This window comes from Monodelphis domestica, chromosome 6 (genome assembly GCF_027887165.1).
Source record: "Monodelphis domestica isolate mMonDom1 chromosome 6, mMonDom1.pri, whole genome shotgun sequence".
Taxonomy (NCBI): Eukaryota; Metazoa; Chordata; class Mammalia; order Didelphimorphia; family Didelphidae; genus Monodelphis; species Monodelphis domestica.
Genome location: NC_077232.1, coordinates 22461361 through 22488796, shown reverse-complemented (window position 1 = coordinate 22488796; position 27436 = coordinate 22461361). Strand labels below are relative to the sequence as shown.

Sequence of the window (27436 nt, the reverse complement as noted above, 5' to 3'; positions counted from 1 at the left end):
CTCATCCAATGTAAGCACTTACACTCAAAAGAACTTATTTATATTTTAGCCCTACTCTATTTTCTTCATAAATGATTCCATAATTAACCAATTATATTTACTATAAAATTTCTGTGCTCAAACACTGTTTTTTTTGTTTGGATTAAAGAGAGCTGCTGTAATATCCTGGAATTTGTTAGAAGAATCAGTGTTCACTTTCTGGACAGCAATATCACATGCTAACAACCCCTGTCGGTGGTGGAAACAATTTTAAGAAAGAGCTTGTGTTCTCTTTCCAAGGTAGAATCCCTACATAGAAGAAATGGACAGAGGGAACGAAACCACAGTCATCCAGATTACTGAATTTATTCTTGTGGGGCTCACAGACAAGTCAGAACTACAAGCCCCGCTCTTTCTGTTGTTCCTCCTCATCTACACTGTGACTGTGGTGAGAAACTTGGGCATGATCATCCTAACCAAGATTGATTCCCATCTGCAAACTCCCTTGTACTTTTTCCTCAGGCACCTGGCACTTACTGATCTTGGTTATTCCACCTCTATTGGTCCAAAAATGTTGGTCAATTTCGTAGTAGAAAAAAATATCATCTCCTACAACTGGTGTGCAACCCAGCTCTTTGTCTTTATGACATTCATGATCAGTGAATTTTTCATTCTGTCTGCCATGGCATATGACCGCTATGTAGCTATCTGTAAGCCCCTACTCTATATGGTCATTATGTCAGATATTGTGTGTTTGGCCTTGGTGGCCATCCCTTACATTTATAGCATCTTTGTGTCATTGCTCATCGTAGTTAAAATTTTTACTTTATCCTTTTGTGATTCAAATGTAATCAAGCATTTCTACTGTGACACTCTTCCCATATTGTCCCTTCTATGCTCGGACACACAAGAAATAGAATTAATTGTATTTATTTTTTGTGCTTTAAATTTGCTTTCCTCTCTCATGATTGTTCTCATATCCTACATTCTCATCCTTGTGGCCATCCTCAGGATGAATTCTGCTGCGGGCAGGCACAAAGCTTTTTCCACCTGTTTCTCCCATCTCACTGTCGTGGTTGTGTTCTATGGGACTCTTCTCTTTATGTACTTGCAGCCACAATCCAGCCACTCCTTTGAAACGGACCAAATGGCTTCTGTGTTTTATACCTTGGTCATTCCTATGCTTAACCCTTTGATCTACAGCTTGAGGAACAAAGAGGTGAAAAATGCCCTTAAAAGAACCATAGAAAATCAATGCAAATTCATTCTGTAATATACCAAGAAGAAAAAAAAGATCTTGCAGTTTAAAATAGGCAAGCACACCTCTCCCATCTCCTTTTAAGCAACTTATGTGTCTGAGGGGGAAAATTCTCATCATTTTCTCCTGAATCAAATAGAATATCATTAGTTATAATTAGTAACTCATTTGCTTGAATGTTTTTGCACAAATTGTGAGTTCATACATTATCAAATTTAAGAGGGACCTCAAAGACTATGTAGTTCACACTATTGCTTTGAACACAAGTCCTTTCTACTATGATGCACTTGAAAAAATGACTCTCAACCATTTGTTGGAACCTCAAAGGAAATCAAAATAAAACAAAACATTATTGTGTACTACAGCAATTCTTTCTGTTGTTCATAATTTTAATGTTGGGGAGTGTTCCTGGATACAATGAGTTATTTCCCTTATTGAGTTCCTCTTGTTGCTACTAATTCTGCCTTTGGGAACCAGAGAAAGTAAATCTATTTTCATTTTTTTTGTGACATCCATAAAATCATCTGGATCGTTTTCATACCTGCCATTTTACTGCAGCTCAAAACCTTGATATTGCTCTCACCAGGTTAACTCACCAGATTCAATACTTTCAACCAGTCTTCCTATGGTAGAAAATCTTTCCCAATAGAATTGACCTATCTTTGCTTTCTATCTAATCCTTGTCCACAAAATGTGAAACTTAGGAGGAAATACATATATTTAAGTGAATCATCTGACATGGTACTTATTGATTTGAATCACTAGTCTAGGAGATGGTATATCTCTTAAAGCAAACTAAGATCAAATTAGTTTGAATTACTGATACTTCAAAATGTTCATATTAATAATAATTAATAAAACTTATACAATGCCTTGTTTTATAAAATGTTTTACATGTTATCTTATGTAATCCTCAAGGTAAGATTATGTAAGGTTATGGTAAGGTTAGTGCTATTAGTGATCCCATTTTGTTGATGAGAAAACTGTGGTCAAGAAAAATGACATGTCCTGGCCATGGTCAAGCATGCCTGATATAAGATTTTAAAATAAGTATTTTGATCTCTAATCCAATTTTCAATCCACTTTGTCCCCTCTTTGTGTATAATATGAATGTAATCATGTACATCTATGTCCAGAACTTATTTCAAAATAACTACCAAGTCATCTTAGACTAGTGAAACTATAAGTTTTCACCCAAGCTTAGGGCTTTAATATATCAGTGAATTTTCATCACATTAGCCTTTTATCTTTTTAAAGATAATTAGCATCTTTGTTCTGCAGTGAATAGACCTTACAAGTTGGGTACTGGAAGACCTGCAGTCAATTCCTACTCTGACATTTTTTTATATGTCCTAACTAACCAAGTCACATCACTGTCCTCCCTCACCGTTTCTTCATTGTACAATGGGATTTTAACAGCACCAAACAAGATTGTTCTGAGGATGAAGGATGTACCAAGATCTGAAAAAAGCTAAAGCATTTTACATTTTCATAGAAAAAAACTTCGGTAAAACTTTAGTAATATTGCATGTGGATGAGGAAGGTTGGAGGGAGACAGAGATATAGACAAATATAGATAGACAAAGCCAGATGCAGAGAAAGGCAGGGGAAACAGAGAATGCGTGTCTTGGTATGTCATACAGAGAGTTTGGAAAAGTTCTGTCTTTAAGACTAATCATTCCATGCCTGTTATTAAAAAGAAATAACATATTAAAATCTGTACTAATACTCATACTCATTTTTTATCTTTATATATATTTATTACGGCATGGAAATAGACAAAAATAGCATATTGGAGTGATGGCAAACCTTTTAGAGATTATGTGCTGTACCCCACAAGACACCAGGTTCTATGCCCCCCTAGATGCTGTACCACACACTCTACGTGCCTCCCCACCTTAACCCAGACAAAGGAAGAAGCACTCCCATTGGACTGCTGAGCAGAGGGGCTGGTGAAGTAAGGACATTCATAGACAGGGAGAAGGGAGTGACCTAAGTGCTCCACTCCCCTTCAGTCCTACCATATGAACTGCCCACCTTAACCCATAGGGGAGTGAGTTAGCACTCCCATGGGGATGCTGGGCAGAGGGACAGGTAAAGTGAAAAAATGTCCTCATGTCCAGTGGAGAGGGGAAAGATTACAGATCCACCAAATAGCTATGCCTTTCTGGCAATGAACTTTAGCAGGTGACAGTTCACATGCCCACAGAGAGAGCTCTGCATGTCCTATGCACATGTGCAATAGGCTTGCCACCAAGGGTATATAACATTCAAGAATAACTGCTCCTCCATGGTTACTTGGTTATATAGTTCTTCCCAAATACTTTTAGAAAGGGAATTCTTAAAGTTAGATATTGTGTTTGCATGTATTTGAACATCCAGAATTTAGCAGAATAAATTTAATAAGTTTTTTTTTATCATCCATTCATTTATTTTTTTTTCAGAATTTCTAAATCAAAGGAATTCATAAGCAATAAAATCTAACTCTGTATCAATATTTAGGCTTAACAACCAGAATAACTTTGGAAATAATGATTCAGGTTATAATGGGGGACTTGAATGACTCATACTTCCACTTTGTTTATTAATTACTTATGTTTCTGTGTCAGAGACCATATTTGGGGACAACTTGACCTGAAACAAGATAAGGATCTTTGGGAAACTGAACAAACAAGTTACCTCCTGAAAACAGGCGTCGCTAAGACCAACGGCCACAAACCATAACAATAACCATTCTTCATGTTCCCTCCTGGTACAAACCTTCTTTAATCACCACCACCCCCCTTTTACCTCAAGCATATATTTTCTTGCCTTGCACCTGCAATAAAAGGAGCCTTGACACTATCAGACTGACTCTGTCTCTCTATTATGTGCTTGGTCTCCCCTCTCTCCCACTATGGTCTTTTTTTAGGTGGCTTCTTCCCGGACCCCACCGTTGCATTCCGGCAGGCACGGATATTTCTGACTTGTATTTCACCTATACATGTCAGTGAGGGGGTGCTATACTGGAAGTCTCTCAGTCCCTTTTCAATTATCAGGTCAAGAAATACAAAAGGTCAGAGTCGGGCATAATTGCATCGACATACTAATGATGGAAAAATTATATGACTTTTGAACTGGGCTTATAATGATCACATCCGCTACAAATTATCTAGTCTTCATTTCATTACTGTCCCTGTCCATTAGCTCTTAGAGGCATCTTCTTTTTTTTTTTGAGTTTTTAAATAAGTTTATTAAAGAATGTTCATAAGAAGGCAACAACTTTTGATTTGTCATTTAAAAAAGGTATTTTTTCATGCTTTATAATAAAGGTGATGTAAAACACTACAGAAATATGCTTTCTACTAGCATTCTCAGAGATAGTATAGCACAGTGTATCGTATATCTGCATTGCTAGAATAAATTAAACAGTCTCTTCCTTGCTTCTCTTCACAAGTGCTGCATATTAACAGAAAATGGCAGACAATCCATTTTTCTATTCATTCTGCAGTACTGGAACCAGTGTTTTTACCATCACAGGCGACAATTTTCACTTTATCCACTTTAATAAGCTCTGTCACCTCAATGAATTCAACATCATTCAATACAAAAGTCCATACATTATCGCAGAATCTGTACATATTTAGAGAGCCCCTGAAATTGACTCTCTTCCTGACTCACTGAGCCAACGCTGAATTTATAGCCTTGTCAAACTGAAGTAGGACTTGAAGGGCAAGCTGGGGGGTGATCTGTTGAGACTGTATAAGCTCATTTAGGCTTTCCTGAAGGCTATTTCCCAAAGTGGTATTTCTATATAATTGATATGCCATGGTTTAAGAAGAATTCAAATTTTCTTATCATCCAGCTATGAAACTGCCCACAGATTTCAGGTTTTCATGGATATCCTGCGGGAAAATTGCCTTCCGCCGCTGAGCGCTGAGAGCCGAAGAGGCGTAGAAACCCTGTCAGGTACCTCCACTTGTCCCTGCTACCTTTCCGCCTCCCCAATCATCAGAAACCAAAGCGCGCGACCTGGATGTGCTCATGGACCCCAGAGGCATCTTCTTAACCTTCATGAGCTCATATACTGCTTAATTCAATTTAACAATTGTTTTCAAGGAATGAGATCTTATAATTCCAGGTTTAAAAACATAAGAATAAAGTCTGGAAGTACATAAGGTATATACTGAAATAGCAGTAAAGTTGCATCTAGTATTTAATAGAATTTACCAGTTGTACGAGGGAAATGGTCTGCTAATTTCAGAATTTAAATTCAGAATAGGTTTCAATTTTGCCTGTGTAGTCTCAAGTTCCAATAGACAAGAAAATGCAACTAATATTTAAATGATTAATCTTTCCAAAGGTGAGGAAAAATAATTATTTATTAATCATTTCCTAGGTACTGGGCACTGTTCCAAGGGTTGAGGGTACAAATTCAAGAGTCAAGAGATATAGTTCTTACCCTCAAGGAGAGTCTATTGTAAAAATATAATTTACAAAAAGGAACATAAAAGCAAAGATGATAGGAGAAAAGATACTCACTGGGATGGGGAAAAGGAGCCAGGTAAAATAGTTGAGAAATCCTAAGAATCCTAAGTAAATATCTGAGAATAAAACTTCATCATCTTTCACCCTTTTATAAATGGCTTTCTAGATAGGGACTAACTTTTATCCTTAAAAAATAAAAAAAAATGATACAATGATTGAAGGAAATAACTTCCAGGTAATTAAAAAGACATCAAACCTGCACATGTATCCTATCATAGCTAAAGTGAAGTTTCATTCACTAAATTAGATGAAAACCAAGGCAAAGCACATTGATTCTTTTTTTTTAAACATTATTTTACTTGGTCATTTCCAAACATTATTCATTGGAAACAAAGATAATTTTCTTTTCCTCCCCCCCAACACCTCTCCCATAGCCGACGAATGATTCCACTGGGTATCACATGTTCTTGTTTTGAACCCATTACCATGTTGTTAGTATTTGCATTAGAGTGTTCGTTTAGAGTCTCTCCTCAGTCATATCCCCTCCACCCCTGTAGTCAAGCAGTTGCTTTTCCTCAGTGTTTTTACTCCCACAGTTTATCCTCTGCTTGTAGATAGTGTTTTTTAGATCCCTATAGATTGTTCAGGGACATTGCATTGACCCTAATGGAGAAGTCCATTACCTTCCATTGTACCAGAGTGTATCAGTCTCTGTGTATAACGATTTCCTGGTTCTGCTCCTTTCGCTCTGCATCACTTCCTAGAAGTTGTTTTCTGTTTTCGTCTCCATGGAATTCCTCCACTTTATTATTCCTTTTAGCACAATAGTATTCCATCACCAATATATACCACAATTTGTTCAGCCATTCCCCAATTGAAGGGCATCCCCTCATTTTCCAATTTTTGGCCACCACAAAGAGCGCAGCTATGAATATTCTTGTATAAGTCTTTTTACTTATTGTTTCTTTGGGATACAAACCCAGCAGTGCTATAGCTGGAACAAAGGGCAGACAGTCTTTTATCGCCCTTTGGGCATAGTTCCAAATGGCCCTCCAGAATGGTTGGATCAATTCAAAATTCCACCAGCAATGAATAAATGTCCCCACGTTGCCACATCCCCTCCAGCATTCGTTACTTTCCATAACTCTTATGTTAGCCAATCTGCTAGGTGTGAGGTGATACCTCAGAGTTGTTTTGATTTGCATCTCTCTGATTATAAGAGATGTAGAGCACTTCTTCATGTGCTTGTTAATAGTTTTGATTTCTTTATCTGAGAACTGCCTATCCATGTCCCTTGCCCATTTATCAATTGGAGAGTGGGTTGATTTTTTGTATAATTGATTTAGCTCTTTGTAAATTTGAGTAATTAAACCTTTGTCTTAGGTTTTTATGAAGATAGCTTCACAATTTGTTGCTTCCCTTCTGATTTTAGTTATATTGGTTTCGTTTGTACAAAAACTTTTTAATTTGATATATTCCAGATTATTTATTTTTACATTTTGTGACTCTTTCTAAGTCTTCCTTGGTTTTAAAGTCTTTCCCTTCCCACAGGTCTGACATGTATACTATTCTGTGTTCACCTAATATACTTATAGTTTCCTTCTTTATGTTCAAGTCATTCACCCATTCTGAGTTTATCTTGGTGTAGGGTGTGAGGTGTTGATCCAAACCTAATCTCTCCCACACTGTCCTTCAATTTTCCCAGCAGTTTTTATCAAATAGTGGGTTTTTGTCCTAAAAGCTGGGTTCTCTGGGTTTGTCGTATACCGTCCTGCTGAGGTCACTGATCCTGAGTCTATTCCTCTGATCCTCCTTTCTGTCTCTTAGCCAGTACCAAATTATTTTGATGACTGCTGCTTTGTAATATAGTCTGAGATCTGGGACTGTAAGGCCCCCTTCCTTTGTATTTTTTTTTCATGATTTCCCTGGATATCCTTGATCCTTTGTTCTTCCAAATGAACTTTGTTATGTTTTTTTCTAGATTGATGAAAATTTTTTGGAAGTTCAATGGGTATGGCATTAAATATATAAATATGTTGGGGAAGGATGGTAATTTATATTATATTGGCTCATCCTACCCATGAGCAGTTAATGTTTTTTTTTTTTTCCAATGCTCAAGTCTAGTTTTAGTTGTGTGGAAAGTGTTTTGTAGTTGTGTTCATGTAGTTCCTGTATTTGTCTCTGGAGATAGATTCCTAAGTATTTTATTTTGTCTAAGGTGATTTTGAATGGAATTTCTCTTTCTAATTTTAGCTGCTGAGCTGTGTTGGAAATATATAGAAATGCTGATGACATATGCGGGTTTATTTTGTATCCTGCAACTTTGCTAAAGTTGTTGATTATTTTGACTAGCTTTTTGGTTGATTCTCTAGGATTCTTTAAGTAGACCATCATGTCATCTGCAAAGAGCGATAATTTGGTCTCCTCCTTGCCTATATTAATGCCTTCAATTTCTTTTTCTTCTCTAATTGCTACTGCTAGTGTTTCTAGTACAATGTCAAATAATAGAGATGATAATGGGCATCCTTGTTTCACTCCTGATCTTATTGTGAATGCATCTAGTTTGTCCCCATTGCAGATGATGTTTGCTGATGGTTTTAGATATATACAGTTTATTATTTTTAGGAACGACCCTTCTATTCCTATACTTTCAAGTGTTTTTAATAGGAATGGGTAGTGTATTTTATCAAAGGCTTTTTCTGCATCTATTGAGATAATCATGTGATTTTTGTTAGTTTGCTCATTGATATGGTCAATATGTGGATGGTATTTCTAATATTGAACCAACCCTGCATCCCTGGTAAAAATCTTACTTGATCATGGTGAATGACTCTTCTGATCACTTGCTGGAGTCTTTTTGCTAGTATCCTATTTAAGATTTTTGCATCTATATTCATTAGGGAGATTGGTCTATAATTTTCTTTCTCTGTTTTTGGCCTGCCTGGCTTTTGAATGAGTACAATGTTTGTGTCTTAAAAGGAATTAGGTAGAACTCCTTCTTTGCTAATTATGTCAAATAGTTTGTATAGTATTGGCATTAGCTTTTCTTTGAATAGTTGATCAAATTCACTGGTGAATCCATCAGGCCCTGGGGATTTTTTCTTAGGAAGTTCTTTGATGGCCTGTTGGATTTCTTTTTCTGATATGGGATTATTTAAGAAATCTATTTCTTCTTCTGTTAATCTAGGCAATTTATATTTTTGTAAATATTCATCCATATCACCTAGGTTGGTATATTTTTTGCCATATATTAGGGCAAAATAGTTTTTAATGATTGCCTTAATTTCCTCTTCATTGGAGGAGAGGTCCCCCTTTTCATCCTTGATGCTATTAATTTGCCTTTCTTCTTTCCTTTTTTAAATTAGATTGACCAGTACTTTGTCTATTTTGTCTGTTTTTTCAAAGTACCAGCTTCTAGTCTTGTTTATTAGTGCAATAGTTCTATCACTTTCAATTTTATTGATTTCTCCCTTAATTTTTAGGATCTCTAGTTTGGTTTTCTTCTGGGGGTTTTTAATTTGTTCGTTCATTAGTTTTTTGATTTGCATTTCCAATTCATTGATCTCTGCCCTCCCTAATTTGTTAATATATGCACTCGTGGATATGAATTTTCTTCTAAATACTGCTTTGGCTGCATCCCATAAGGTTTGAAAGGATCTCACCATTGTCATTTTCCTCAATGAAATCATTTATTTTTTCTATGATTCCTTCTCTAACTAACTGATTTTGGAGTATCATATTATTTAATTTCCAATTAGTTTTTGATTTGGCTCTCCATGTACCATTACTGATCGTTATTTTTATTCCTTTAGGATCTGATAAAGTTGCATTTATTATTTCTGCTTTTCAGCATTTGAGTGCCATATTTATGATCTATTTTTGTGAATGTGTCATGTGGTGCTGAGAAGGTATATTCCTTTTTGTCCCTATTTATTTTTCTCGATTTGTCTATTAACTCTAATTTTTCTAAGATTTCATTCACCTCTTTTACCTCTTTCTTATTTATTTTTTGGTTTGATTTATCTAAATTTGATAATAGTTGGTTCAAGTCTCCCACCAATATGGTTTTACTGTCTATTTCCTCCTTAAATTCTCCTAGATTCTCCATTAGAAATTTGGATGCTATACCATTTGGTGCATACATGTTCATTAGTGATATTTCCTCATTGTCTAAACTCCCTTTTAATAGAATATATTTACCTTACCTGTCCCTTTTAATCAGGTCTATTTTTGCTTTGGCTTTGTCAGATATCATGATTGCAATTCCTGCCTTCTTTCTATCAGTTGAGGCCCCAAAGTACTTATTCCATCCTTTAATTCTAACCTTGTGAGTATCAACCCACCTAATATGTGTTTCTTGAAGCAACATATGGTAGGGTTTGGGGTTCTAATCCAGTCTGCTATTTGTCGAAATTTTATGGGTGAGTTCATCCCATTCACGTTCAGTTATGATTGTCACTTGTGGCTTCTCTGGCATTTTGATATCTTCCCCTAGTTCTGACCTTTCTTCTTTAGCTATATCCTTTTAAACTAGTGATTTACTTTAGGTCAGCCCCCTTATCCCCTCCATTGATATGCTTCCCTTTCTAGCCCCTTCCTTTTTATGCTACTTTCCCCACCCCTTCTCCTTCCCTCTCTTTTTATACTCCCTCCCCTCCCCCTACTTAATTTTCCTTTCTTTCTTACCCTGTTGGATAAAATAGAATTCAGGATCCCACTGGATCTAGATGTTCTTACCTCTCAGAGTGGATTTCACTTAGAGTAAGGTTTAAGTAATACCACTTCACTCTCTCTTTCTCTCCTTCTCATATGAGAGTTCTTCTCCTCCCCTTCCTATGTGTATCTTTGTATGGGAAAGATTATTCTATGTAGTCAGCCCCCCCATTTCTTGAAGTAAATCTTAGTACCATCGACGATATTCCCCCTCCCTTTTTCTTTCTTTGCTCCACCTTTCACCAAATCTTCTTGATGCCCCAATCTTTCCCTATGCATGATTCTTCTAACTACTCTTATGATGCATACAATTTTTGAGAGTTACACAATACATTTCCCCCACATATTAATATATATAATTTGATGTAAATGTAGTCCTTATAGGACTGCATTTGATTTAAAGAAAAAGATGAGATTTTCCCCCTTTTCCCTTTTTTCATATTTACCTTTTCATGTTTCTCTTTCTTTCTGTGATTGGATATGAAATTTTCCACTAAGTTCTGGTCTTTTCTTAGTAAATGCTTGGAAATCTTCTATTTTGCTGAATGCCCATACTTTCCTCTGGAAGTATATAGTCAGTTTTGCTGGGTAGTTGATTCTTGGTTGGAGACCCAGCTCTCTTGCCTTTCTAAATATTGTGTTCCATGCTTTGCAGTCTCTTAGTGTGTTAGCTGCTAAGTCATGTGTGATCCTTATGGGAGTCACCCTATATCTGAAGCTCCTCTTTTTGGCTTCTTGTAAGATTTTCTCCTTTTCTTGGAAGCTATTGAATTTGGTGAATACATTCCTGGGAGTTGTCTTTTGGGGATTTAGTATAGAGGGTGTTCTATGAATCCTTTCTATTTCTATTTTGCCTCCTTGTTCCAGAACATGTGTCAATTTTCTTCTATAATCTCCAGTAGTATAGCATCGAGGTTTTTGTTTATCTTTGATTTTTCGAGTGGACCAATAATTCTCACGTTGTCTCTTCCTCTGTTTTCCTGGTCTGTGGCCTTTTCAGTGAGATATTTTATGTTTTCTTCTAATTCATTAATTTTTTGGCTTTGCTTTATTAATTCTTGCTGTTTTACAACCTCACTGTCTTCCAGTTGCTTAATTCTGGTCTTTAGGGACTGGTTTTGTTTTTCAACTTTGTCTGCCCTTCTATTAGATGCTTCCAGCTCTTTCTCCAATTGTGAAGTCTTGTTTATCAAACTGCTAATCAATTTCTCCCATTTTTTCTTTCCAGAAGGTTTCCATCTTTTGGATGAGCTCCAATTTGAGTTCATCCAGAGCTTGTGGATAATTTCCATTTTGTGAGGCATGTTTTGATTTTGTTTGGGTTTCCTCTTCTTTCTCTTATTTTCCTTGGGTACTCCCTCCATAAAAGTTTTCAATAGTCACTTTTATCCCTTTCTTCTTGGAGGCTTGAGCTTTGATGCACAAGTGTCTTTGTACAAAGAAAGACAATCATCATCCTTGGTTACCAAGAGACTACTACTATTGTAATCAATCCTTCTAGCTATGACAATTTCACCCTTAAACCTGTTGTCCATTTATTTATAATTGAAATATTTTGATGATTTCTTCTTTAAACTCAATCTCCTCTCTCCTCATCTTTATTCTTACTTGCTACTACTTAAGTAAATCCTAAGGATGGACTCTACACCCAATAGTATTTTTTGCACTAAATCACAGAGCTTTCTGTATGCCCATATCACACAGTTTTGACTGGGTGTTCATTCTTGTGCAATATATATTCTGAGTGAAGTGAACAACAAAACTGAGAGCTAAAATTTTTCTCAAATTCTCATATTATCTTAAAAATCTCTAAAACAGCAATTATGCACAGATAAGCAATTTAAGTTAGCTAAAGGAAATAGAACACCCAGACAGCAAACATGCTGCAAACCAAATGATAAAACAACAGAGAAGAATCTTTATCAGCAACATCCCATCCCTCCCCACCCATCATGTTCTAGGCAGCAGGGAGCCATCATACAAACAATATATTTGCAATAGAACTCATTATATCTTCACCCTCTTTCTATTTCTCTTCTGTTGAGATCTAAAAAATAGATATTTCTTCAATCTCTGATATTACTAAGTCTAAGGGAAAGGTTTCCCTGTAATGATAGATGCTATTCTGACCCTATCAATAGCCATTTGGTATAAGATAGAGTAGGATGGATTATAAAGAATTGAGACTAAAGGAAAACCATCATTCAAGGTGAGAAACACACAATATGAGGAAGAGGGATTCTCTTCCCTCTCAGAGTTGATTTCACTGAGAGTAAGGTTTAAGTAAAAACTTGCTTCCTCTCCTTCTTATTGGAGAATTCTTCCCCTCACCTTCCTAGGTGTATCTTTCTGTGAGAAATAATATTCTATTTAGTTTTTTTTTTCTATTTAATGGAGTATATCTTAGTACCATTAATGATTCTCCCCCTTCCCTTTATCTTTCTATCCCCTCACTTTCTCCATATCATCTCGTTGCCCCAAACTTTCCCTATGTGTGATTCTTCTTACTACTCTAATGATGCATACAATTTTTGAGAGTTACACATTACATTTTCCCCACATATTAATATATATATATACATATATAATTTGATATAAATGTAGTCCTTATAGAAGAGAGTTTGATAAAAGAAAAAGATAACATTTTTCTCCTTTTCCCTTTCCTTCATATTTACCTTTCCATGTTTCTCTTGCTCTTTGTGTTGGGATGTCGAACTTTCCACACAGCTCTGGTCTTTTCTTTACAAATACTTGGAAATCTTGTATTTTCTTGAATGCCTATACTTTCCCCTGGAAGTATGTGACAAGGAAATCACATTAAAAGACTGATATATATTAATTTAAGGTTGCCAAGGAATTCAGCTATGTAATTCCTAAATGATACTCAAGTCAGCAGTCAACCTTTTATGGAGTTTTTAATTACAAACAGGAGGAAGAAAGGTATTAGAGATAGAGAGAGAGAGAGAAAGGGGAGAGAAAGGAATAGGGCTTAAATACCCCCCTCTGTTTAGGCTGGGCCAAAAGGCCCAATCCCTTAGATAGCTGAGGCAAAGAAAAGAGATCAGTCCCTATCACTCACGTGACCAAAATGGAGAAACAGTCTCAGGGGCCTCCACCTCCAGCTTCCTTCAGAGCAAGCTTCTCAGAGCACAACCTCTCAGAGCAAAACCTCTCCAACCTCCTCAGAGCCACCTTGCTCAGAGCAAAACTTCCTCCCCTCTCTCCTCAGACCCTGCTATCTTTAAGGAAACCATTTAAGTTCCCTCCCCTTAGGTCTCACATCTACCAATCTCTGTCCATGTCTCCCCTGTTCCAATGGTGGTTCTAGTTTAACCCAGGACCGCCCAGAGGTCTGTGGCTTTGCACATGTCTGTTGAAGGTCATATTCTCAAATAATTAAATCTTGATCCTTTGCTGCAGCCCTTCCTAAATCCTGTTACTCTAAGTAGGGTAGAAATTGTATTTTCCAAGACCTGGTTCTGTCATTCCAAGTATCTCTATTGTATCAATTCTAAAATCAATCATGACTCAAAGAACTTCCTGTTCTATGCTTAAGCATAGGTCAAAGCACTTCCCATTCTTTAGCAAAATGTTTCTGTCCTAAAGTGGTCTTAGTTAGAGAAGAGAAGGACCCTCCCTACCTAATGTTGGAATTGGGGAAATTTCCAACATTCGTAAGTCTAAGAAATTTTAAGGTTTACAAGTATATAGTCAGTTTTGATGGATAGCTGATTCTTGGTTGAAGACCCAGCTCTCTTGCCTTTCTGAATATCATATTCCATGCATTATGATCATTCAGAGTGGATATTGCTAGGTCCTGTGTGACCCTGATTGATGTTCCTTTATATCTAAATTGTCTTTTTCTGGCTCCTTATAAGATATTTTCTTTTGCGTGGAAGCTTTGGAATTTGGCAATTACATTCCTTGGATTTGTCTTTTGTGGCTTTAGTGTAGAGGGTGTTCTGTGAACTCTTTCAATGTATATTTGGTATTGTTGTTCTAAAATCTCTGGGCAGTTTTCTTTGATGATATCATGTATTATGATATTAAGATTACTGTTTATTTCTGGCTTTTCTGGTAGACAAATGATTCTAACATTGTCTCTCCTTCCTCCATTTTCCAGGTCTGTCATCTTTTCAGTGAGATGTTTTATGTTATCTTCTAATTCTTTAGTCTTTTTTCTTTGTTTTATTAATTCTTGCACTTTTGCAACATTGTTATCTTCCAGTTGCCTGATTCTGACCATTAAATACTGGTTTTCCTTTTCAGTTTGGTCTGACCTGTTTTTTGAGGCTTTGAGCTGTTTCTGCATTTGCATATTTTGGTCCCTCAGAGTGCTGAGTTTCATTTGCATTGTTTCCATTTTTCCTGCCAGAAGGCTTCCATCTTTTTGATAATTTCCAATTTAATTCTTCAAGAGCTTGTGGAGAATTTCCATTTCTTTTGGAGCATTTATTTGTTTCCTCTTCTATATCCTCTGTATTTTTTATTTTTGGTCCATAAAATGTGTCCAAAGCCACCTCCTTCATTTTACTTTTCTTGGTGTTTGGAGGCTTTTGCACCTCTGTACTATTTGCCATCTCCAGGAATTAAAGCATGATGAAGAGTTCTAAAGAAATTTTAAAAGAAGTTTAACTAGTGGGAAAGGTGAAGAAAAATGGATGAGACCTCTCTTTCTATAGAAGCTCAACCTCCAGTAAGAATATCTAATTATATGGACAGGGGATACTGAGATTGGAATACCAGGCAGATTCTATTTTACAGAATAATGGGATTTTCTGAGTTTCCTAAGCAAGAAAAGTATAATAGAGAGGTCCACATAAAGGAAATATAATTTATGATGAATATTGAAGACAATTAGGTTTGGAAAGAAATTGATAAGGAAGGAAACCATTCCATGCATAAGGTTATAGACAATAGGAAGTGGGGAAAAAACCTAATGGATAATATGTGTTTCATATAGAAAGATGGGTTAGAAAAATGAGTTTTTAAGGATTTAAAAAATAATGAAGTTTGAATGTTAATAATTAGACACTAAACCAAATTTATTTTTTTGTCTTTTAATCTCTACTTTTTAAAAATTTAAAATCATTGACCCCATTTGTCAATCTAGTAAAACCTATAAATTTCTTCTAATACTGTTAGAAAAATATAATACTATATTGTGGAATGTTAATGGGCAGGAAGTAGAAAAACTTATTTTTACTAAAATTACATGTTTTATTTTAAATTATGACTGAAAGATTTATGTTATGTGTTGATATTCCCTGTCCTTAGCCTTTCCTTTTTCAAGAGTGGGTATGGGAAACAGAAATTTATTTTTTTGATTTCTGTTTTTAATTATTAATTTAACTTTCATTAAAATGTGATTTTCTTAAACATGGAGAACAAGAGAAAGCCATATGAAATTAACTTTTAATATGCATATTTTCTTTTTTAAAGTGTTTTTTTTCAACTTTAACAGGAGACTTTTTATACATTTCCTAATTTGTCCTTGTCATATTCTGAGCCTATTATTTTTGTTTAGATTTTATTCTTTATAAAATGTATATTTTATTGTTGTCTACTGCTTTTTAAATACCTATCCCTTCATAAAGTCTACCTTAATCAAAAGAAAAATGTTCTCTTAGAACAAATGGAGTGGATTACTTTAACATAATCTTCAAAGAAAAGATTACGTTTTTCATTGTTATTTGTCAGAGGTTTTAGAGGAAATGCAAACTTTTGTCAGTTATTTTCAGAGAAAGAAACTGAACCATGGAATGGAGGTAGGCAGTGGGCATGGCAAGAGTTTACATAAAAATGGCAAATTCATACATAGGCTATTTCTATTGCATGTAGGAGGGATCCTAAAAGCAAGACCAAGGAGGATTAACAGTAGCACTAACAAATCAGTCCTTGATGAGGTCCTGAATCAAGCTAAAGCAATTCTGAACCACACTTGGTTCCTGAATTGAAGTGATCAATACTTTCAGGGGATTGCAGAGGCATGGAGAAAGTGAGTCAGCAAAGAGGGTTAATCTCATATCCAGAAAAGGAGTTGAAACCCATCTATGATATTGAGATTGTCTTGAATGAATTAAAGTTTCTCTTCTCCTTGCAGCATTATGAGGACCAAGTCCCATTTCTTTTTTTATTGAAAATTGTATTCAGTTAATCTAGAATATTATTCTCTGATTACAAGAATCATATTCTTTCCCTACCCTACCCCTAACCCCTTCCTGTAGCCCATGCACAATTCCACTGGGTTTTACATGTGTCCTTGATCAAAACCTATTTTCATGTTGTTGGTGTTTGCACTAGGATGATCATTTAGAGTTTACATCCCCAATCATATGCCCTGGACCCATGTAATCAAGCAGTTGTTTTTTTTTCTGTTTTTCTACTCCCACAGTTTTTCCTCTGAATGTGGATGGTGTCTTTCTTGTGAATCCCTCTGAGTTGTTCAGTATCACTGCATTGCCACTAATGGAGAAGTCCATTACATTTGATTATACCACAGTTTATCAGTTTCTGTATATAATGTTCTCCTTGTTTTACTCCTCTCACTCTGCAACAATTCCTGTAGATCATTCCAGTACACATGGAATTCTTCCAGTTCATTATTCCTTTGATCATAATAGAATACTATCACCTACATATTCCACAATTTGTTCAGCCATTCCACAATTGGAGGGCATCCCCTCATTTTCCAATTTTTTGCTGCCACAAAGAGTGCAGCTATGAATAGTCTTGTACACGTTTTTTTCCCCTTATTTTCTCTTTGGGGTACAAACCCAACATTGCTTTGATGGATCAAAGGGCAGACAGCCTTTTTGTGTCCTTTGGTCATAGTTCCAAATTGCCCTCCAGAATGTTTGGATCAATTCACAACTCCATCAGCAATGCATTAATATCCCAATTTTGCCACATCATCTCCAACATTTATTACTTCCCTTTCCTGTAATATTAGCCAGTCTGATAGGTGTGAGGTGATATGTCAGAGTTGTTTTGATTTGTAACTCACTGATCATAAGAGATTTAAAACACTTTTTCATGTGGTAGAGTTTTGATTTCTTTATCTGAAAATTGTCTATTAATGTGCCTTGCCCATTTATCAAATGGAGAATGGCTTGATTTTTTGTACAATTGATTTAGCTCTTCACAAATTGGAGTAATTAGACCTTGGTCAGAGTTTTTTTTATTATGAACATTGTTTCCCAATTTGTTACTTCCCTTTGAATTTTGGTTGCATTGGTTTTGTTTGGATAAAAAATTCTTAATTTAATGTAATAAAAATTATTTACTTTACATTTTGTGATTTTTTCTAACTCTTGGTTGGTCTTAAAATCTTTCCTTTCCCATATATCTGACATGTATACTACTCTGTATTCACCTAATTTACTTAGTTTCCTTTTATATATTAAAGTCCCATTCTGAGTTTATCTTGCTATAGAGTGTGAGATGTTGATCCAAACCCAAATCTTCCCAGTACTGTCTTCCAATTTTCCCAGCAGTTATTTTTATCAAATAGAGGATTTTTGTACCAAAAGCTGTGATATTTGTGCTTATCATAGACTGTTGTGCTGAGGTTACTTACCCCAAGTCTATTCCACTGATCCTCCTTTCTTTCTCTTGGTCAGTACCATATTCTTTTGATGAGCACTGCTTTATAGTATAGTTTGAGTCCATTCATTTCTATATGTTATATTGCAATAAATATATTTGTAATTCAAATGTTATAGATCAGTTATTCATAATACTTTGTGTCAGGACCTTGGTGGTCTGGTGAAGTCTATGGATACCTTCTGGGAAAGATGATTTAAAATGGAACACAAGAGAGTAAGATTTACAAAGAATACCAATCCTATTGAAATATTAAATGGAATAAATATCATGAAACACAGGTTAACATCTCTGCCCTAGACACAACCTAATTTTATGTTTCCATATAAAGACCATAATAGGGGGCATCTGGGTGGCTCAGTGGATTGAGAACCAGACCTAGAGACGGGAAGTCCTAGGTTCAAATCTGGCCTCGTTCACTTCCTATCTGTGTGACACTGGGCAAGTCACTTGACCCCCATTGCCTAGCCCTTACCACTCATCTGCCTTGGAGACAATAAAGGTTTTTTAAAAAAATAAAGACCATAATAGCCATGCATAATATTTTTCACATCAACAATTTTCATTAAATATATATAAAAACATGCATGTATATTATATTTATATCTTTAAATATATATTGTTTTGTATATTGTAAAAATAAATAAAAAATAATATAGAGCTACACAAAATTTAGATTGAAAAAATTTTAAAGCTTTTTGGATACTTTTGATAAAGATAATCAAAAGTATCCTCACTGTTGAAGTGAAGCACAAAAGGGTAACTTCCCTTTAGGGCCAGCCAAAAGGATGCTTAGGAGAGTCTCATTAAAATAAAGTATATATTGAAATATAACAGTAATATTGGGTAAAACTATTTTAATACCAATCTGAATTTATAAAAGGAAAGGCTATACTTAGCTCCCTTGAGCAGATATTGATGATTAGTATCATCAGTACACAACTATTAAAAGATGCTTTCTGAACACATGAATGAGTAGCTGCATTACACTACCCCATTGGAGTATAATTTCCTTAGTTAACAATAGAGTTTGTCTCCTTTGTACTTATATTCCTCTCACCCAGAATAGAATTTAGCACATGGAATGCACTTAAGTACTTGTTGGCAGTGGACTGATACGTAATTGCTTTGCGTATTACACATATGTCACATGAATATCTTACTTAAAAGATATCCTTGAAGGTAGGGAAATACTGAATAGATTCTCAATTCACAAATATTAATTTACTAAATGATGATAAATTTCAAGTGAAGAAGTGAAAGAGACATATCAGGAAGGAAAGGGAAGTTAGAGAAATAGGAATAAATGAGTAATAAAGAGGATGAGATCAACCAGAAAAGGTCCTGGGAAGTCTCATATTGGCCCATGGGGTCAAATTTCCTCTATGTGTTAAAAATAAACCCTGACAATAATCCAATGAAAAAAAAAACAAAAACATTTGTTCAAACAATAACATTAATCCCTCAAATCATTTATATATTCATTTGGGAATCAGGAAGATATGGAAAGAGTATTCAGTAATGAGTCTCTAATATGATCTTGTGCTCCTGGGGAAAGGGACTATTTTGGACATTTTTAATGAATTATATGAGACTAAATATGTGTGATTTCTTACTTAACAGAGACCTTCAGTTGTTAAAACCCTGACAAGATTCATGGGGCTACACCATATGTGCTCAGGGTACACATTTTCTCCTCAACAAGTAAGTTGCCCTATTCCCCTATTCTTTTTGATTTGCTTTCATCACAGCAGACCAATGTGATCAAAAACATAATAACATTTAATCAAGTGGTCATTATGTTGCATAGAAAATCATCTTTCTAGGGGGCAGCTAGGTAGCTCAGTGGATTGAGAGCAAGGCCTACAGAAACTATGTCCAAGGTTCAAAGCCATGCTCAGACACCTCCCAGCGGTGTGACCTTGGGTAAGACACTTGACCCCCATTTCCTAGCTCTTACCACTTTTCTGCCTCAGAGCTAAAACACAGTATTGAATCCAAGATGGAAGGTAAGGGTTTTAAAAAAGAAAGAAAATAATCTTTCCATAGGCATGAATATTAGTTGTCTCTTTGGAGATAAGATAAGCCCATGGATGGAGCACGGGTTCAAACTGCTTTTCAAAGAGGCAAGTTATGGGTCTAACATAAGGGAAACTGCTTTTGAGATTTTCTCATTTCCATCTTGAGTGTTTTGCATTTTTCCCCAAAGCACTCTTTTCAGTTACCCTTCATATAACCAAAATGTTTATTTAAACTCTTAAACTCTAGGATATTAAGAGATAAAACAATTTGAGTTGGATCATAGAGTTAGTCAATGGTAGGAAAAGACTGTTTAGGGAGGAATTCTCAGCTTTGTGATAGCTTAATAGTAAGTTACAGTGTGACTCTGACTGAATTCATTTCTGTCATAGCATCTCTCAGATTAAAGCAAACAAGAAAGGAAATAAGGAATTAGTAACAATTCTTGACTACCTGGACTAAAGTACTGTAACTCAAGAAATCTAATAATTTCAACCAAATTTTGACTTCATGGATTTTCAATTTGGCTCCCAGTTACATTTTGCCTTTGAAGTTGTCACCATGGTACTGCTTTCTTTGAGTACAATGAATGTGATATATTATGTTTGTGTTCAGGAAGAGAAGAATTAAGAGTATCTGAAGAAGAAAAAAATGTATTTAAAGTTCAAGCAGGGAAATGCAAGTTGAATGTAGGTAAATGTAGCTAATACTAGAGGTTTAAAGAAGTATGTGTAGACTCCTGAGAATGAAGATTATATAGTGGCATAAAGATGATAGCATTCCCAAGATGCACTTTACTAGAGAACACGCTCTGTTGCTTTTTTAATTTTTATTTGGCCTGTGTTATAAATAAAAATTGATCTAGCAGCTTATTACCAGATTTACAAGCATTTAGTAGTAAAGAGAGAGGGATTGATGGAGATAGAGAGCTCTCAGTCTTTCTAAATTAAGATAAAATCAGTCCCTGGATTTCAGTACAGTGTGGTCCCCTCCATGGTTCACTGTTACATTGTGATAAGATAAGAGGCCTGAGCCCAGGGATTCAGTTAATGAGTGGAAGAAAAAATCCCACTGGCCTTCACATGATTGCCTTTGAAACCCCAATTAGCTCCTCTCTCTGTGAACATGCTGCAGTGACTCTGTTGCTCTGAACCTCCCACTGATGCCAGGAGATGTCAACATCAGGCTATCAGATAGTATAACCCATTTCTCTGTGACTCCTCTGTCCCAACATTGGGGTACTTGGGATAAAAGCTGGAATGGGGTTCTTCTAGATGTTTTACTTCACTCAATTCCCCTTCTGATTGTTTGGGAGACCATCATGTTAGGTCTCTCTACTCTTGGTTTTTCAGATCATCTGGGAGATTAACATGCCCATCTCCCCAAGGAAACATTCCACATATGGAGTCTATGAATTTAGGATTTTCTCACTAGTGGACATGTATGTTAGGCTTTAAAATGTATTTGTACTCTCCTGAGACTTAAGATTATATAATGGAGGTAAAGTATATATATATATATATACATATATATATGTGTGTGTGTATATAAGAAAATATATTTTACATTTCATGGGAGTTACAACAATTTGGAGGTAAAATAAAAGGAAAGAAAAATGATTGATGGGCTCATTTACAATTGACTCTTAGTGGTACTTTCTCCTTTTTACATAAATGTTTACCTTCAGAATAAATGGAGGACTCAACACCCCCTCAGTTCAATTCATTATATCCAAAAATTCACCCCAATTCTCCTGTTGTACTTTTGGTTTCTGCTAGCAACCTTATAGTATCTTCTTCAGAAGATCTGCTTTCCTGGTCCAGGAAATTGATCATTATCTTTTCCTATATTTACTTTAAAAGATCTTGGACTTTGAATTTAGGATAATTATGCAATCCCACCTCAGAAATATATACTAAGATTGGAATTGACACAGGATACTTGGATACATGTTTAAATTATAAGGTATATGAATCTATTCTCCTCAAAACAAGAGGAGAGAGAAAAATTAAATTAAAATATTTTAAAATCATCTATGTGTATAAAAGAGAATAAATTAACATTATAACAGGTCCTTGATTCACCATCAAGATCCAACTGAGGTAGCTTGCATCTTACAAACATGCATGACAGGTGCAACAATACTTATGTTACCCAACATACACCAGGACTACAGATATGGCACTTTACTTTGTGACACTTATGTCACATCTTCGGAATATTTGGGATCAAAGATGAATGGAGGTACTCAAGATATTTTACTTTACATATATGGAAATGGAATCAGTAATGTGCTGGGAAATGTTTAATAATTGATTCTCTGAAATGGAAATATACACATAATACATTTAAAAATTCAATTTATATTATTAATATTTCCCATCACTTTTACAAGTGTAAATAATCAACAAAACAATAAAATGGCTTTTAAATTGCCAATTTCCAAAGTGTGATGATTACAAAGAAAATTTAGCCATTTAAATGAGCAGTAGAGGAAGGTTTCATCAGATTTTCTTGTCAAATTTTCTCAGTTCACCATTATGTTGCTAATATATTGTGCCCACAAATAAAACAAAGTTAAGATATGATCAATACAGAAGTCACTATGATTCCTGCTCTAAGTAATTTCAAATATAATGTTTTCATCAATTTAGTCTTATTTTCTTCACTTTTGGAAGCATTCACATAACTATTATATTCTCATGTCAAGCATGAATTGAATAAAGTTTACGGGTATTTTTCTCCTATAGTAATTATTGTCTTGACAAATAAGAACACTAAAATATAAAATTGATTTATTTCCTAAGAAAAGAGTAATTTGTCAATCAAATGGTCAATAAACATTGACTAAGAGTTGTGTCAAAATCATTGCAATTTTGCTGGGGATAAAAAGAGAGGCAAAAGACACTGCCTGTTCTCAAAACAGCAAGGTCTCATCAGGGAAACAACAATAAAAATGATTATATAAACAAGGAATAAATAGGATGAATTGTATATGAGAGGAAGGGTATTAGAATTAGTGGGACTCAGACCTATTTTCAGACAGACTGAGTTATCGACCTCAGATGACGGCTCTTAGACCTTTGCCTTAGATGAACTCTCAGTTACCAACCTCTAATAGATTTGTCAATAAATATTTACTAAGTATTAATTATGTGTTAAATATTCATTTCTATGTTCAAGGTACTGTGTATATATGACATCACACAGATATATCAGATGTATATACTATGGATATATTTATATGGAAGCATATGTAAATATGTATATATTTATATGTGATATGTCTCTACATGAGATAGAGATAAGATTAGTCTCTTGAAAGTTTTGAATAGTCAGGACACTCGGGTTGACAGAAAGTAAAAAGCAACTGCTCCAAATGTCCAAAGTTATTTATATAAATGAAGAACAAAAAAATCATTCATGTTGGGGTCTTCAATTGGGAATAATATCATCTTTGAGTATCAGTGCATCTCTGCATGGGATGAGAATGATTAATCAGCAAAAGAAATGATCTAAAATGTCAGGTAAATGCATTGATTCCAAATAATTCAGGCAACCTCTCTAATGACAATAGGTTATTTGTAAAGATTCTCAGTGTTTTTTTTTTCCAGTTATGCCATAAATTTTAGAATTGGGGACAGCTGGGATGTTTTTAAGAATAAAAACAGTTATTAAAATGAGATAAATATTACAGACACCCAAGGAAGAAAAGTTTATCAGTTTTATTATTCGGTCAGTGCAAAAGGCATTTTGGAAGTTGTATGGCAAAGTCTATGGAGGGGAAGTTCAATGTGTCAGTTAAATTTCCTCCCTCATCATCCATCCTTTTGAAGGTCCAAGTGATAACCTTCATTTCTGAGTCTTAACTTTATCCATCTCAATCTTATACATAATCTAATGAACAAAAATGTTGAACTGACTTCAAAAGATTGTCATTGAAATGTATAATAGCTGCCACTTAGGGAATAAGAACCCATTTCATAGAAGGTGAGATTGAGTGACCTTTCCATAATCCATCTAATTTGCATGTCTGAACACTAATCATTCTCTTGTGTTATGAGGCTTTCTGAGATAGATTTATGTTGACAGTAATGATGATGAGAAAAACTTGCAGGTACATGTGTGGACCTTTAATATTTCTTTCCCTACATAATCTCATTTGATTCTCTCAATCACACTGTGAGTCAGTTGATAAAATTATCTTCTTTTTCAAAGTTATTAAACAGATTGAAAAGGGTTAATGACTTATTTATGGTTACATAACATGTAAATAATTTACAAAATGCCAACATTGAGAGTTATTTAAATACATCAATCTAATTAAATATAAGAATAGAGGGAGACTATTTTAAGGAATTTTAATTAAAGGAGATGATTCTTTAGGCAAACTGCTTAGACACCTTTATACCTAAGACTATATTCCTCTCCAAATACTTACAGTTGTCATAGTATTGATTAGACTCCATTGAGCTGGTAATCCAGAATATACGAGCCACTCCAAGTTCTGAAACTAGGATCTTTGGGCATATTTCAGATTATAAGACAATTGAACTGATAAGGGATCTTTCTTGAGTCCACTTCTTACACAAATAAATTTAGAACATTGTTAAACCTTTCCATTTCTCAGAGATGGAATTCTAGGCCTGATAGCTGTCACTCCAATAGCTGAAGTTACAATAAATTATATCGAACCTCTGTGAGAATAACACAATTTTATCAATTTCTTAAATGGTGACAAAAGGTTATTTTTGTTTCCATGACATATGAAGGCTACTGTAAAACATATTAGCCATAAATAGTTTGATATCTATCATTGAAGAGAGATAGAAATGGGAAATAGTCATGAAATATATCTAAATTTTGCCCAGAGACACCAAAGAAATCTGTCTCTGGTGCAGATAATAAGGAGACATGCTGGGAAGTATGGAGATCTTTGCTGAATTCCTCAACTTCATACATAAAGTCAGAAAATATTCACAAATATCATACACACAGAAATTCCTATGAGAGATGCACCTAGACTCAAAATAATTTTCTCTTTTCCTTCTCAGACTGATTTCCCTGGATGGAAGAAATGGATAAGTGGAATGAAACTAAATGGACTCAAGTAACTGAATTCATTCTCAGGGACATCACAGATCTTCCTGAACTGCAGATTCCCCTCTTTATTTTATTTCTCATCATCTACACAATCACAGCTCTGGGTAATCTGGGCCTGATTATCTTGACCAAGATTGATTCTCATCTGAAAACTCCTATGTACTTTTTCCTCAGGAATCTGGCATTTATTGATCTTGGGTACTCCACTGCTATTGGACCAAAAATGTTGGGTAATTTTGTAGTAGAGAGAAATACAATCTCCTATGTTGGCTGTGCAACCCAGGTAGTTCTCTTTATAACATTCATTATAAGTGAACTTTTTATGCTTTCTGTGATGGCTTATGACCGCTACGTAGCCATCTGTAACCCTCTGCTCTACATGGTCGTCATGTCAGACAGATTGTGCTGTCTTTTGGTGGCCATCCCATATCTCTACAGTTCCTCTGTAGCACTGGTGATCACAATTAAGATTTTTAATTCGTCTTCTTGGAAATCTAATGTCATTAGTCATTTCTACTGTGATAGTATCTCCCTATTAAGTATTTTATGGAATGATGCAAAAGATTTGGAATTAATGATTCTTAGCATTTCTGTGTTTAATTTAATCTCCTCACTGCCAGCTATTCTTCTTTCATATGCTCTCATTCTTGTGGCCATTCTCAGGATGAACTCTGCTGAAGGCAGACGCAAAGCTTTCTCTACCTGTGGCTCCCATCTCACAGTGGTGGTTGTATTCTATGCAACACTAACTTTTATGTACTTGCAGCCCAAGTCTAGTCACTCTTTTGACACAGATAAGATGGCTTCTGTCTTTTATACTCTAGTCATTCCCATGCTCAACCCTTTGATTTATAGCTTGAGAAATAAGGAGGTAAAGGGGGCCTTGAAGAAAGCTCTAGAAAATCGATTCAAATGTGTTCTTTAATATGCCAGGTTTATTAAGATACCACTTGGTTATTGGAAGCAAACAAGTCTTCCTCTAGCATGTTCAGCCAACTTTGGCCCAAGTCTCTTCTTTTCAAAATGCAATCCTTCTTCTTTCATTTTTTCTCTTTTTTTTCAGAAATTTTCATATTCATATTTATGATGTTGATGTTAAGGCAAAATCTCTCAACCATGGAGTTTACTATTGAGGATATGAACACAAACCTATTTATAATTAAAATTTCTATGAATGGCATATATAATCTTATTAAAATTTTAATAGTGTTCTCTACAAAGACCAGAAGTTCCTGAGAATGTCCACTTTACTTTGGAATAGCTTTAATTCTTAGAAAGTTGTAGTTTATCATTGTTTTTTAGTTGTTCCATTACTACAACTTAAACATTTCCGTTTCAATTCTCTCCATTTATTCTAATTTCTGTCCTCTGTAGTGAATCAGAATAAAAATTTCCCATTCAATGGTTGTCTTGTATATAAATGAAAACCACTATTGTCTCACATACACAAATTCACATTTCTCTTCTCTTGACTAAAAACCAGAAGTATCTACATCTATCTTCATAAAATACTTTCACAAATTCTGATTATGGTAAAGGAAAAATTCCTATTGTATTTATGTCAAACTTAAAAAATCCTGCCTAAGGAGGTAAATATTTTCCCTCATTGAAAAGCTTGAAGAAAAATTTTTCTGAGAATGATTCGATATATCCTTGATGGGATCATGTTCATGAAAGGGTTTATCTTTATTTTAATTTGATATAATTTGAAATAAAGATACAGAATCTACCAAGTTATGTTTTATTGAACAAAGGATTTAAAAGTCTTTCTTTTGTAGATCTCAATTTTATTTTGTTCACCTTTACCTCCTTTTCTTCAGTAGAAATATGTATTCTACTCTAAAACTGGTAATGTTGAGTGTCAGATACCACACATTTGTCAGTGTTTAACTCTTTTAGAAATCCCTTCCTACCCTCTGAAAGTTGATGGGGAAGTGATATGATGAGAAGTAATTGAAGAGCTAATGGACTGAAACAAAATGTATGGTAACTCATGTAAGATGGATTGATGAGTAAACATAAAGTGCTAAGAAGATATCTGCTGGGTATTATGCTGCTGAGGTCATTGTTATTTTTAACCACTATGTTCCTCAACTCCTCTGGCACAGGTTATACCCCCTTTTGTCAACACCTCATTTTCTTTGGGTTTTTGAAAAATAATTATTTCTGCTAACTTGTAGATAATGATTTCCAATGTTCAGAAATGATGACTTCTATCATGAAATGCATGACTTCTATTCTGCTTTTGTTTCTGTCAACAAACTTTATTTAATAACTCTCTCATCAGCAGTT

At 35.0% G+C, this 27436-nt stretch overlaps 2 protein-coding genes and 1 pseudogene across 2 annotated transcripts; 2 read left to right on the top strand and 1 right to left on the bottom strand.

Annotated features, from left to right (window-relative positions):
* The first annotated feature begins 301 nt into the window (after window positions 1-301).
* On the top strand, window positions 302-1430 carry LOC100619374 (olfactory receptor 8K3-like). Its single transcript, XM_056801752.1, has one exon. The coding sequence runs from the start codon at window positions 302-304 to the stop codon at window positions 1250-1252; it is 951 nt and encodes a 316-aa protein (XP_056657730.1). The 3' UTR covers window positions 1253-1430.
* A 3037-nt stretch (window positions 1431-4467) lies between these two features.
* LOC100619410 (transcription initiation factor IIA subunit 2-like) lies at window positions 4468-5188 on the bottom strand (annotated as a pseudogene).
* A 19930-nt stretch (window positions 5189-25118) lies between these two features.
* LOC100023288 (olfactory receptor 8K3-like) lies at window positions 25119-26069 on the top strand. The gene has a single exon (XM_001374838.4). The coding sequence runs from the start codon at window positions 25119-25121 to the stop codon at window positions 26067-26069; it is 951 nt and encodes a 316-aa protein (XP_001374875.4).
* The last annotated feature ends 1367 nt before the right edge of the window (window positions 26070-27436 follow it).